The 14,413-nt window shown below is 39.4% G+C and overlaps 1 protein-coding gene across 4 annotated transcripts in view; it reads left to right on the forward strand.

Annotated features, from left to right (window-relative positions):
- Nucleotides 1-14,413, forward strand: part of LOC149841047 (uncharacterized) — a 167,809-nt gene that overhangs the window by 56,810 nt on the left and 96,586 nt on the right. For 3 of the 4 annotated variants that reach the window (XM_090003557.1, XM_090003554.1, XM_090003556.1), the window contains 4 exons: nucleotides 10,796-11,082; nucleotides 11,205-11,269; nucleotides 11,347-12,227; nucleotides 12,308-12,574. In XM_090003557.1, coding sequence (XP_089859683.1) covers nucleotides 10,796-11,082; nucleotides 11,205-11,269; nucleotides 11,347-12,227; nucleotides 12,308-12,574 — 1,500 coding nt within the window. The remainder of the gene's footprint in view (nucleotides 1-10,795; nucleotides 11,083-11,204; nucleotides 11,270-11,346; nucleotides 12,228-12,307; nucleotides 12,575-14,413) is intronic. The other variant, XM_090003555.1, reaches the window with a different exon arrangement.

A 14,413-nucleotide genomic window follows, 5' to 3' on the forward strand; every position in this document is an offset into this window, starting at 1 on the left:
GGAGGCCAAGGGGAGCTCCCATAGAGCTGTTGGGAGCTTCCCAAGGGTCATATTTATGACGGTTGAAGTGGCTCCCAATAGCTCTATGGGATGCCCAAACTAACCCTCGTAAAAAAGAATAAAGAAAAAAGAAAAAAGAAAAAAGAAAAAAGAAAAAAGAAAAAAGAAAAAAGAAAAAAGAAAAAAGAAAAGAAAATTACAATATAGTCCCTAGTAGACTATTCTAATTACATATGATAAAAAGACCAAAATACCCTTGAATACTCTTATGGGTTATGACTAATTACCAAAGTATACATATATATTTTAATATATATATATATATATTGATCATGCATAATTTCATGCATTTTCATGCATGATCATGTGCGATAAATGCTTAAAAATGCTTCTTTGCAAAGGTTTTCATGGTTTTTATCAAAAATGTAATTTGAGCAAATTGAGCCTTTTTGGAGTAATTTGGGGAAACTAATTAAGTTTTTAGAAAATATTTTTTTAGAAAGAGGTCTTTTGAAATATTAAAAATTTTACGGACTATTTTTGAAAGATTTTCTGAAAACCTAATTAGAAGACTATAAATAGTTATTTTTGAGAAAGAGAGGATGTTTTTCCCCTCTGAAGTTCACGCCCTCTTCTCTGCCTCTCTCTTGCTACCGGTTCCTTGTTCCTCCTTTCTTCTTCCTCTACTTCTAAACCCTTTTATCGTCAATATATTCGTTCTTTATTCGTCGGGGAGGCGTGTGCGACAAGTGGAAAGGCCATCTTCTTTCTCTCAACCCTTCCGTCGGAGGTAAGCTGCAAGGTAAACTTCTTCTCCCCTTTTTTTCATAGTTTTTAGGATCATGACATGCATTGTTTCTTATTCACCTTCATCGCATATAGCATGATTTGATTTTTATCTTGTTTTATTTTGAGCATATTGCATCTTAGGTAGTTTATTGATTATCGTTTTCTGAAGAAGTAATGTAGCGTAGCATATCGTGCTTAGCGTTAGTCATTTTTATTATATATATTTGTTTTTATTATTTACCGCAATCAGAGATACTCAGTGTGTACCGGTCAAACAGACCGGGCTGTGGATCACTTTATAATTTTTTAAGAAATAAATTGTTTGTTTAGCCGATCCAGAGCACGACATTCGATCTCGAAGATCGAGTTAGCTCAGATCCAACGCATCTAATCTGACATGCGTGATCTCTTGATCATGCAGATCAAACGTGATTATCATATGAACCAACCGAGGCTTGCTGCTATATTTTTTCCTGAGCCCGAAGGTGCAACCCGAGCAGCACATAAACTGCGACTTCCTTTCTTTTCGGGTCTTTAGCAGGTCAACATAGAGTGTATGCCCAATCAGTTTACAACCAGCCATTGGACGACGTCCTTAGCAGCTAGCCCATATCGTAATCTCCGAATCAGAATCAACAAATGGTCTGCACGCTCGTCGAGCCTTTGCATGTTGCGGCATCTTATATGCGTGCACTCTTTGTTTCTTAGTTTAATATAACTTGCTAGTTAGTTTCAATTAATGTCTTTTAGTCATTAGATTAAGTTTTCGTGTCATTCATTAACGTGCTTGTTTAGTTTAGTAGTTAGTTCATTGTTAATTAATTTAATTAGATCGTTTAGTCAAGTTTATGTTTCAAATTCATTAGATTAATTCATAGGGTGATTTAGTTAGTTTGTTATGCTTATTTGTCTTGTAGTTAGTTTGTTTCATAATTTTATTCATGTTAGTTATAGAGTTAGTTATGCTATTTTGTCTTGTAGCGTAGTTTGTCATGTTAGTTTGTTTAGTGTTTTTGTGATTTTTCTTCAAAGTAACCTTTGTTTTTCTTGTAGTTTTTGCGTTTTTCTTTTTACAAGAGAGCGTTTAGACGTGCGGTGAGCCCTCAAAAGTACCCTAAAAAAGCCATATGAGGTCCCCAAAAGGTCCTCTCAAAAGGCCCTTCAGGTAGCCTATAAGGATCAATTAAGGAGAAGTAGAAGAAGAGAATCAAAGGACAAGAAACTCAAGCACTGAAGACCCTTTTCTTTTGTTCTTAGTTTAGGATTTATGTGCTCTATTTAATTCAATTGGGTTTGTAATAAGATACTTATTATTATTTGTTTAAGCTAGAGTTACCGAAAGCACCTAGGTAAAAAGGGAAGCGCGCTTCCCCGAACCGCGAAACGTTGCGCTTCCGAAGCGTGAGGGGAAGCGTCCCCTTTTTTGGGAAGCGCGCTTCCCCCACGTTTCCCCCACGCTTCTCCATTTTTTTCATTTTTTTCGCTTCCCCCTTACTTCCGGTTCGCTTCTTAGGTCACTTCCGGTTCGCTTCCTAAGTCGCTTCCGAGACGGTTCGGAATTTTTTTCTAAGTGGTCCCACGCTTCCCCGCTTCCTAAATTTTTGAAAGTGCCTCGCTTCCCGCTCCCGCTTCCCGTATCGCTTCCCGCTCCCGCTTCCTCGATTGGTAACTCTGGTTTAAGCCCTCTGTAGGGGGCCACACACTCATTTATTTAGTTAATTAATTTTTATTTTCAAGGCAATAAAGAGTAGTTTAACTTTTCTGTGGAATACAAAGTATTTTTCCCGTTCCCTGAGATCGACCCAGACTCCACCAATCATGCGAGCCATTTTTATTTATTTGGTGTTTGGCTTTCACATTGTTTTTACATAAAATATTGTTTTAAAAATCGTTTTCATAAAATTCACACCATATATAAATACATTTAATCATATATTTTAACATGGATCACACGAGCACTTGAATCTTTAAATGCACATTCACGATCACACGAGCACTTGCACAACCACGATCTCTCGAGCACTTGAGTAAGAGTTACAAATGAACTTCAACACTTCCAAGCTCCGATACCATGTAATGAAATGGTGATCTTCATATATCACCACCAAAGTCCATCAAATAGATACACAATTAGACAATCAACAAGAGGAAGCTCACTATAAAGTCCACACACAAAACCCTCACAGGGGTCACACAAGAAATAAAAATAATAATATTTTATTAATATGAGAATGCGAGAATGCATACATACAATGAGGGAAGTCATCCCCTTTTATATACAACAAGAGAGGTTCATAGAGCCTTTGGAGCTAGTCCAACGGCTATAATTATAGTTGTTGGACTAGTTCCAATGGCTCTATGCCTTTCTAGTCAACACCATGTTGACTAGGTCAAAAAGAAGAAAAAGAATAAAAAAAAATTTATAGAAATATATATACATACATATATATGTATATACATATTTCCTACATAAACACACACATATATATATATATATATTATACATATGTTATGTATATACATTTTAACACTCCTCTCCTATGGCCTTGTCCAATCTGCTTCCCGGACCGAAGATCCTGCACGGTGCAACATTTTGATGAGAAAGAGATTTTATATCCATGGTCGGAAATTTGAGAAACCGAAAAAAGATTAAGGTTGAGTTTGAGAACCACTCTAATTTTGGGAACAAAAAAAAATTGAAATATTTTTTAATCTAAAGTCCCAATACTTTTAATTCTTAAAGAAGTCCCAACGGTGGTTGAAACAAATGTTAAATTTGAGTTGGTGCATATGTGGTAAGGAGTTCTCATGAGGGGTCATATGAAAAAAGGCTCTCAAATAAAGAATCCAAGAGTACATACCTAGAAAGGAAGAAAAAGCAATAATGACACCGAATGTAGATTTAAGTATTTGTTGAGGTGCCTCCGATAGTTGAGAAAGAGACAATGTGTCTTTAGAGCCCCCTCCTCTTTTGCTTGACTCTTCATTCTTGGGTGTAGATTCTTTAATGGAAGCCACATTGTTCTTGAGTTTTGGGTAAACGGGTTTGATGTGACCTGACTCATTACAATAGTGATAAATAATTTTTCTACCACCAGAATAGTTATTATAACCACTATAGTTATTTTGCCTCCCAAAATGTGGAGGCTTGCAGATCTTCATGTTATTGCCGGGCTTAGACACTGCCAACACTTCATCTCCTCCTCTTTTTGTCATACCAAGGCGAGTCTCCTCTTGGCAAACCAAGGCAATGACATCTTTAAGAGGTAAGGGAGATGATCTATAAAGAACAAAATACCTCATTTGTTCATATTCAGGGCGTACCATGCAGAAATTGAAAAATGTTCTTTCTCCATTTGCTCTTATCTTAGTTCAACATCTTCAATGGCAACCCGTTTGGGTTTAAGAAGTGCCAACTCATCCCATAGAGGAGATAAGACACTAAAGAAGTCTCAGACACTCATGTTTCTTTGCTTTGTAGTTCTTTTTTTTTCTTACAAGTAGTCTTGCAAGATCCTTTTGCGTATATATGTTTTTCATAAATGACCAAGCTTTATTGTCCTTTCTAAATTTAGCAATGTTGGCACATATTTTAATGTCAACATTGTTCATAAACCATGCAAGAATTTTTGCATGATTACTCTTTCAATCTTCTACTTTGTATTGATAGTCACAAATTGTAAAGCCCCGACTTTCAAACCTAGGGGGATTTTTTTTTAAACACAATGAAAGACTTTTCAAAACTACTCTCAAACTCTCAGACAGGACAGAGGTTTGGAATCAAACAATTCCAACCATTGCAATTCAAATATAACCAAAATAATTTCATAAATGAAATTCAAAGTTTACAATAAAAAAAGACAAAATAGCAAAAGAGTCCGGTTCAGTCCATCCCCATAACTAGAAGTTCCCGTGTCCTGCGACATCCTTCCATCGACGCACACGAATCTGAAAAATGTAAAGTACGAAGCGTGAGACACATGTCTTAGCACAATTACGCTGACTCTTACTAGGTCTGACTTACACAAACAACACAAACACTCAATGGTTACAATATAATTACGTGACCTTTACATCATCCTGAGATGATATAGGAAAGTATATGATACACATCACTATGCATGGATAATAATACAGTATGTGCAAAACCTTTATGCGCACAAAAGCAAACAAGTTATGCATACCTCTAGGCATAATAAACATACACATCGTGTATGCTGTCAGCATATAAATTTTAAACATATAATCGTATGTACCTACAGCTACGCACACACTTATGCGCACAAGTCATTTGAGTGTACTATTACACTCACATGAAATTCATGCTTACAATTATACATTCATTTCACTCAAGCCTACTATTAGGCTCACAAACAATTCATGCGTACAATTATGCAGTATAATTCATTCAAATATACAATCAGCTCGCAAGCATTTCATGTATACAATTATGTATTTAATTCATTTAAATTTATAATCAGCTCGCAAGAATTTCACATACAAGGAATTTCGCATACACAGAATTTTATGACTCAATACTCATCAAATTCATGCTATTCGATCTTGCAAGTCAACCACAAGATTTAAGACCATAATAAGTTACGTACCTACTTAAGTAACCATGAATCATTCTATAATGAATTAAAATGCAATACACATATTTTTACGTGGATGCCATAACACAAGTTATGCATACCTTTATGCTTGATCTGTACAAAATGATTGCATATTTTTATGCGTGGATCATAGCACACAACACATGCATACCCCAATGCATGCACACAACTCATGCATAAGAGTAGCCTGCACATATTCTTATGCACAATCAATCAAGCATACAGTTATGCAGTTGACCTCAATCAGGCATGCATTTATGCTAACATTGAATTTAGGCATACAATCTTAATAACACTCATTTCAACGTACAATTAGGCTTATATGGAATTCAAGCACACAAACACGTTTACATTGAATTCAATATGCAACTATACTCATATTGAATTCAACATACATTTATGCACAAACATAATTTAAGCATGCAATCATGATTTACCTTATGCATGACCACATTTCCTTTATCTTTCCAATTATTTTTTTTGCATTACCTGATGATGTGGAAAGGGAGAGAAAAAGAGAGTTTTGTGAAAAGGGAAAGAGAAGAGAGTGAAAGAGAGGAATGTGGTGGTTCACATCTAATTCGGTGAGAGCAACTTTTGTCTACATTCGCTCATTTACCACGGGATCGGTGCTGCATAGGTTCACATTTAACCCACTTGCTCGACTTCAATAGTACGAGCCAATGTTACCCCATTTTTCAGAGTGTGTCTACAACATGACTTTAACCTGACCGTGCTTAGTGTCACTATGACAAGACTTTAACCTGACTGTATTTAGTGTGACTACAACAAGACTTTAACTTAACTGCAAAAAGTGTCACTATGACAAGACTTTAACCTGATCGCAGACAAAGTCACCTTTTTTGTCTTTAGAGAACTTTTTCTCAACACGTCATTTAACAAAGTAGACACACATACTGAGCATTATCACATCAGTAGTTGACTCAGGTCGATACCCATAAATTTCATGCTATTAAATCATGCATCACATCATATTTAGCATACATGCAAGATTCTAACTTGAATAACACAAAATTCAACATGAAAAATCATACACTAGGGTCAATACCCTTCAAGTTCATGTTATTCAAGCGTGCATCTCATGCATCACTCACACTTGCCATATTTGCAAGTTAATAACAAGATTTCATACGTGAATCACAAAGTTTCACATATGAGACCATCGTAAGGATCAATACCCATTATGTTCATGAAAAACAAACCCGCATCACCATGCATTTGCCAACCGAGCAATTACCAAACACGCGAACCTTGCATTTGAAACAATCATTTGGGTCAATGGCCATCACTTTCATATTAGAAAGTTAACCATACACCAAACAACATGAATAACGAGACCTTCACAACAATCATTGGGGTCAATACCCATTACTTTTACATTCGAAAGTATACAATACACAAAACAACACGAATATGCTAGACCTTCGCATTCACGACAATTATTTGGATCAATACTATTCATTTAATATTTGAAGGTGTACAATACACAAAACAACACGAATATGCGAGACCTTTGCTTTTACAACAATCATTTGGGTCAACACCCATCACTTTCACAGCAGAAACAATCACAATGCATTTAAAAATATCTTCTAATGCGTGCAATTTGTCCTATGCAGTTAAATTCTAATGCATGCATCCATTCATTCCGTCCCATTTCATACATCATCCCACACGTTACAATTATTCATACGTATGCCAGTTGCATGCACAAACATCACATCACATAATCATTCACACATATGCTTCAATTGCATACACATGTGTCACATATCGACAAACAATTATATACAGACAACCCCAATCACATGTACCTCTTGAATACCACAGTTCACTCTATTTTCCTAATAATACAAGGTCTTATCAATGGCGACTTTCCAAACAAACTAAGCACTAGGGGGCTCGCTTGAGCGCAAGCGCGAGTGTATATTAGCTTACTAGAACCTAGCTCGCAAAGGGAGAATACCATAGACAAGAACTCGAGTCTAGGAAATGAGCGCAACATAATACACACCCCAAGCACATGCACAATTCTATTTTCCTATACGTATGCCGCGATTTCCTACTTACACGTCACATCACATAAGTCTATGCATATACCTTATTTGCATATGCGCACAATTATACACTTGTACTATGTCATCTCGACACACACAATTCTATTTCCTTGTATGTGTGCCGCAATTACGTACGTATATGTCTCATCACATAAGTATATGCATATGCCTTAATCACATACACACATATTTATACACTCGCACACACACATCGAACATACACTTTTAATAATCTAACCAGCAAAACACGTAATTTTATATACCAAAATTTATCTTTTAATGTTTAATATTCATCCTGCTAAACAAAACCCTTCTAACGTTTTAGATCACCCGATTCTACAATTATAATCTCATATCCGCCAATTCTCAACTCCAGTTAATTCAATAAAATATATTATATATTTATGAATCCCAAAAAGCCTGTTTCGGGTTCTACATATCTCGCCGAAAGTTAGAGTAGAGCTTGCCCTATCTTCGTACGTGATTATCCTAGAAATACACTAAGGGCGTGATGAATCATACCTCTAAAGTCGCGTCCTTTGTTCGGGGACTTTCTGGACTCGACACGTACTCCGATGGATATCGACCATGTGAGAGGCACATGATAGTGGGGGTGACTGCATCATGGGTGACACGGCAGCTACGATGGTTCGATAGCGGTGGCGGTATTGCTGCCCGACGTCAGTGGGGCCCATGCAGCCCTGTGGGAGCGACGGTTGCTGCTCCGACTCCGGTGGTGTGGTAGTCGAGGCGACGACCCGCTCTACCTTCTTCTTCCTCTTCTTTTTTTTTGTTTTCTTCTTTCCTCTTCTTCTTCCTCTATCTTCCTCTTTAACGCAAAACATAGGAGATGGGGGACAAAGAGACAAAATAGCGAAGAGAGAAGAGAGGCCATCAGTTGGGATGATCGGCGGGCAGGAGGTGGCGGCCGGCCAGAGCTTGGTTGGCTGGTGGTCCCATGGAAGAGGGAACTGAAGAGAGAGGTAGGGAAGAATACGTGAGAGAAGAGGGAGGGGTCGTTGATGGCGACCTACAACTGGTGGTGGCGGTTCATGAAAAGGGGAAAACAAAGAGAGGTAGGGAGGAATGAGAGAGAGAAGAGAAAGAGGGAGAGATAAGGGAGAGGAATTCGAGAGAGAGGAGAGAGAGCTGGATTCAAGAAAGAGGAGAGAGAGAGTCAGTCGAGTGAGAGGAGAGAGAAAGAGATAAAGGAGAGAGGAAAGAGAAGGAGAGAGAGAGGGAGAGATAAGAGAGAGTCGGTCGAGTGAGAGGAGAGAAAGAAAGGAAAGAAAGAGGAAAGAGGAAAGAGGAGAGAGAGAGATGGAGAGAGGGGTGTTTGCCACATGGCAGCTCCCCATGGAGTGGGAGGTCCCCTCCATAAGGAGTTTCCATACTGCCCCTCATTGTCATTCTCGTTTTGCTCTTGTTCCCAAAATTCCTTGGTAGTTGCCCCTTTGGGCTTTGGGTTCTTTGGATCTCTATCCAATCCTATGTACCTGACCCGCTTTTCGATAAACAGGTTTTCTGGAGTCTCTGATGATCCAAATCCAGTTTGGATCAATATTTTGGAGCTTGCACTGCTTCGCCTTTGGAATTAGACTGGATTTTTTTGGGTTTGGATCGTTCCTAGATCCGAACTCATGTAAATCTTACATAAAAATTCTCCAAAATTCATATTAAGAATTACAGTTATTACACAAATGGCTTTGACATGATCATCTTCAAGAGCTTTAACTTTTTCACCTTCATTCTTGGTGAGCACAAATTGAGGTTCGAGAATAGTGCCCATTACTTATCTTCAAAGCTTCTTTATTTTAAGATTGTTTTTCATAACGAAGGTCCACATCATGTAGTTTGTGCCATTAAGTTTGAAGGAGATGTTTATCTTGTTATTATGTTCTAATTTGGAAGGGAGTAGAAAGAGAGCGAGAAATAGGTATATGTGGAAGAGCACTTTCACTAGGGTCACCTCAAGCACCACAAACACACGAACACTTGATGACGATTCTCCACAAGTCCGAGAGAACTATGGCTTTGATACCTTGTAATGAAGTATGCCAAAACACCAATATGAAATGCACAAGCACAATTACAAGACCACCATGGGACAATACAAAGGCACTAAGGCACTACACAAGCTCAAAGTGCGTGCAAGACTTCAAAGAGTCGAACATAAACACAAGAACATAAAAAATATTAACTTTTATTGAGAGGCAATGCTTAAGAAAAATAATAAAGAATGGGGACAAGAAGTCCCTTTAAACAGGCTACACAAGAGAGAAGGGAGCTCCCAATAAGGTCGTTGGGAGCTTCCAACGACTCTATGGTCCAAATGACCATAGAGCCCCTTCACTATTACAAAAAGGGAAAAAAATAAAATAAAGAAAAATGAAAGTTACAAAACTGTCCCTAGTGAACAGCACATATTACAATAACAGAAAAAGATGAAAATACCCCTGGAGGATATTACCTATTACAATACATGACATTATATATATTCATATATTCAAACACATACTGCTGCTGTGATGTGTCAATTGTGCTTGCTCTTCCATGGAGAGCAACCCCTCACATCAAAAAAAGGAGCATGTAACGTCAACTTTTTTTTTTTAAATATTTTTCCTAATTCTGTGGCATACGTTTTAATGAAAAATTGTGAAACTGTCTGGGATGAACAAAACTGGTGTCCAGGTATAAATTTCAAAGTGTCTTTACATGCAAACTAGCTACAGACATCTTATTATTTTATTGCAAATTTGCAGTTGTGTTAGTTCTCTACTCACAGTCTATTTCTGCTTTTCTCCATAAAGTATGAAAATTGTTGAATATATGTTCTTGCAAAAACGTGATGGTAAGTCTACAAGTCATCACTTGTCTTTTAGTTAGATTTGTGACCATTCTCGTGACCAAATAATGATTCTCTTTGAATCTTTTTCTGTTCTATTTTTCATATGCTTAATTTTTTCCATTGATTCTTGAGCAGCAAATAATGTTTTGGATTCTAAGGCTTCTGTATGAAGTCTATATTTGCAATAGTTGACTAGGAATGATCATAATTGAGTTCCTATTGGATCATATGACTGGATTGAGTTTCAAAGGCATAGAACATCTATCAAACCTTTGCTAATCTTATAACCCATTGTAGAGTTGAGTTACTATTTTTTGTCTTTTCGGTTCCAAAAATGGTTACTTATAATCGAAGCCAGTGTTCTATGAAAGAGGTCTATGGTGGTTTCTTTAAATAGCAGATAGAGTTGATTTGCTTATAGATTGCACCTTCTGCCTGTTAAAATAAGGACTTCTTGTGAACAGGGTACTGGATTCCGTGGACCTAAAAGCAAGGATGACATCTTGGGGAGTGGTGATGCATTTGATAGTGTTCAAAATGCCTTTGTAAAAATGAAAGGTGATGCGAGTGCAAGTGATATGTGCAGTGAATCAAACCCACACATGGAATTGGGAAAATCTAGGGGTCTGGTGTCTAAATATCCATCAAAACCTCCTTTTGCACCACAGGCTACTTCCATGGTTGACTTGCCTTTCAAGGAACAACATCTTAGGCAACTCAGAGCCCAATGCCTTGTCTTCCTAGCTTTCAGGCATGTAGTCAACATTATTTGGCTATCATATTGAGCTTAATGTGATTGAAAATTTGAAACTTTTAGAAACAATTTGTTTTCCTGTTAAAGTAGTTATTCTGTGTGTGAATTCTTGTGTGCAGGAATGGTCTGGTGCCCAGAAAGCTGCATCTTGAAATTGCATTGGGTGAAAGGTCCCCAACAGAAGGCAGGTTCACTTCCCTATACTAATAGATGTTTCTTATGCTCGTTTTTCCTTATTCCTTGACAAATGTTGTACTGCAGATGTAAATTTCAAATTAATGAATCAAAGAGCTAAGGAATTGCCTGGAGTAGGTCCAAGTCTAAATCATGAAGCAAAGGAATTGTCTGGAACGGATCTAAGTCACGGTCATGAAGTTGGTGGTCTTCCATCAAATAGTTTTCGGGAAACAGAAAAAGTTATGAATACTACTAGAAATCTTCCTGGTTCCTCTTCTTCTGGCAGCTTATTGGAGATGGAGGCTGCATCTAAAGAAATCGAGAGTGTTAAAAAGATGAACAATAAAAGATGTCCTGACCATTTGGTAACAAGTGAAGAAAGAAAAAGGCCACCCACTGCAAGAAAGAAATCTGAATCTGAAGCAGAGTGTCAGGAGACTGCAGAATCAAATATAAAGACATCTGTTCCATTTGCAGTTGACTCACTGAAGGCCGCTGAAAAAACTTCATCTGAGAATTACCCTGAGAAAAAATTCCACCAAGATGGAAATCAACAATTAGAAAAGTTTGATCATGGCCAGTCTTCTTTTTTGGTCAGAGGCAAGCAGCCAGAGCATGCTGTGACTGCATTGGCTGGTTCAGTGACTCCTAATGAAACTCACCCCTCTACGATTGCTTTGACATCCATGCAGAAATTTTATCCAAACACTGTTCATACTTCTGTACCCCAGCCTCAAGCTATCATGGGAAGCACGGAACACCAATTAGAGGCATACAATGCGAATTCATCTTCTGGAAAATGGGAACCGTCTTCTATAACATTGAAATCACAGGCATCCATAAAGTATTTTGATCATGAAAGCCATAAGCAAGTGATTGAATTGGCAAGACATAGTGGTGTCTTATGCGACAATGAATTGAAAGGGAATAGTCTGGCCCCTGCTTCAGGGTCCAGTTACACTAAGGTAGTTAATGGTTCTGATGATCAAAGAGTTTGTGATAATGAAATCTGTGTACTGGATTTACAGCAAACTCTGATCAAAAGCATGGACAGCCGCTTGTTCCTCAGGTAGCGTTTGGTGATCAAGAAGAAGCTCAAGATGCAGGTGAAGGAGAGGAGGAGGAGGAGGAGGAGGAGGAGGAGGATATTAACATTGAAGCTGATGACAGACCATTCTCTCCACCGAAGTATACCATGCTGGAAAAGTGGATCATGGACCTGCATAAAAAGAAGCTACTACAAGAGCAAAAATGGGTGTTAAAGCAAAGACAGGCAGAAGAAAACATGGGAACTCGTGTTGTTGAGTTGAAGGTATGTTTTCACTAATATGCTTGTGTAATAGATTGAGTTTACATACCGAAATCATTTATTTGCCATTAATATGGAGAAAGATTGAATTGCAGCTTTCTTGATTGATTTGTTAAATTTTAGTTGTGACAAATTAGTTAGGGAACTATGTTTGGTTATTAAAAAAATTCAGTTTCATTAACACTTGTTTTCTCAATATGATTTTGTAATTCTTATGTGCCAATTAAGTTGGCTCATAGCTGACTTTGTGATGCATTTGAAATTGGCATTATCAAAATTGGCATTAGGGATGAATTCCTCTTGCATTTTAAGATCAAGAACCCCATATCATGCTACCGCTTGCACAACTAAATTGGTGTTCACTCTAAGGCTTCGTGAGTCCTCTCTTTCCTACACACTGTGTTTGTGAAACCCTTAAAAAAAAAAATCCGTGTCGGACACGTGCCACAGTTGGTTCATCGTGTCGGACCTGGACCCGAGCCCGGGCCCGATCCAGACCCGGCTTCTCGAAGGATCGAGAGCCTGCGTCTTTAAAAGACGCAGGCTTTGCAGATGAGGGGTAAAACCCCTTGCCTCTTTCTCTCTCCTCTCCTCCAAACCTTGCATCTAGTGGGTTTTCTGGCAGGAGCTCCGCCCCTGCCTTTTTCTGTTTTTCCAACAGGAGACAAAGCCCCCTGCCTTTTGTTGTTTTTTGGCAGGGTTTTTTGCCCCCGTGCCTCCTGTGGTCTTCTGGCAGGGGAATCTGCCCCCTGCCCCTATCTTGTTTCCGGCAGGGAGTTTCACCCCCCTACCTTCTGGTATCTCCCGACAGGGGGCTTCGCCCCCTGCCTTCTTGTGTTTGCCAGCAGGGGCCAAAGCTCCCTTTGCATTTGTTATTCCCGGTAGGGGGCGAAGCCCCCCTGCTTTCTTGTTGTTTTCCGGCAGGGGGAGAAGCTCCCCTTGCCCTCTGTTGTTCCTCGGCAGGGGGTCTCACCTCCCCTGCCTCTTGTGTTTTGTCGGCAGGGGGCAAAGCCCCTGCCTCCTTTGGTTTCCCAGCAGGGGGCGAAGCCCCCCTGCCTTTTTCTTGTTTTCGGGCAGGGGGAGAAGCCCCCCTATATCTCATTTGTTTTTTGGCAGGGGTCTTCGCCCCCCCTGCCTTGATCTTGCTGCCGGCAGGGGCAGAGCCCCTGCTTGTCTTGTTTCCAGCAGGGGGCTGCGCCCCCTGTCCTGATTTGTGTTTTGAAAGAAGGTGTCCCCCCCCCCTGTCTTGTTGTGGCAGGTTCGCTACAGAGCCTCTGCTCCCTCCACTGCCTTCTCTGTCCTGGCAAGCAAGGAGCCCCTGCACCCTGCCTCTGCCCCTTTTTGCCAGGCAGGGGTGAGGCCCTTGCCCTTGGCATCTTGTCGGCAGGGTGCAGAGTTCCTGCCTCTGCAGCCTACAGGCAAGAAGCCTCTGCTGCCTACAAGCTGGGAACCGAGCCCCCTCTTTTTTGTGTGATCATATGATGATGGGTTAGGGCTCGACTTGTGCTTGCGTTTCTTCTTTTAATGGCATATCACTAACATTCTAAGCATCGCAGGTTGAACGGTGGAACCAGCTCGCCCTTTTCGTGGCTCGAGCTTACCTACGCCGCTGGCGTACGAGGATCGCAACCCCTCAAGGCAGGGGATTGTTGCGTGAAAGGACAATGAACGAATGAACACTAAAATTAGGAAAGATAATTAAAATGTGGGAAAGGAGTATATACGTATGCATATAATATATATATACATATGCCTTTAACTCCAGGACGCGGTTTCGCGAAGCTCGTCCTTTTTAATTCCTGCATTTTACCTTTCTGTTTGCCGCCACACTATATGTGCCCA

Source organism: Nuphar pumila, chromosome 4, assembly GCF_984573655.1.
Source record: "Nuphar pumila chromosome 4, dmNupPumi1.hap1.1, whole genome shotgun sequence".
Taxonomy (NCBI): Eukaryota; Viridiplantae; Streptophyta; class Magnoliopsida; order Nymphaeales; family Nymphaeaceae; genus Nuphar; species Nuphar pumila.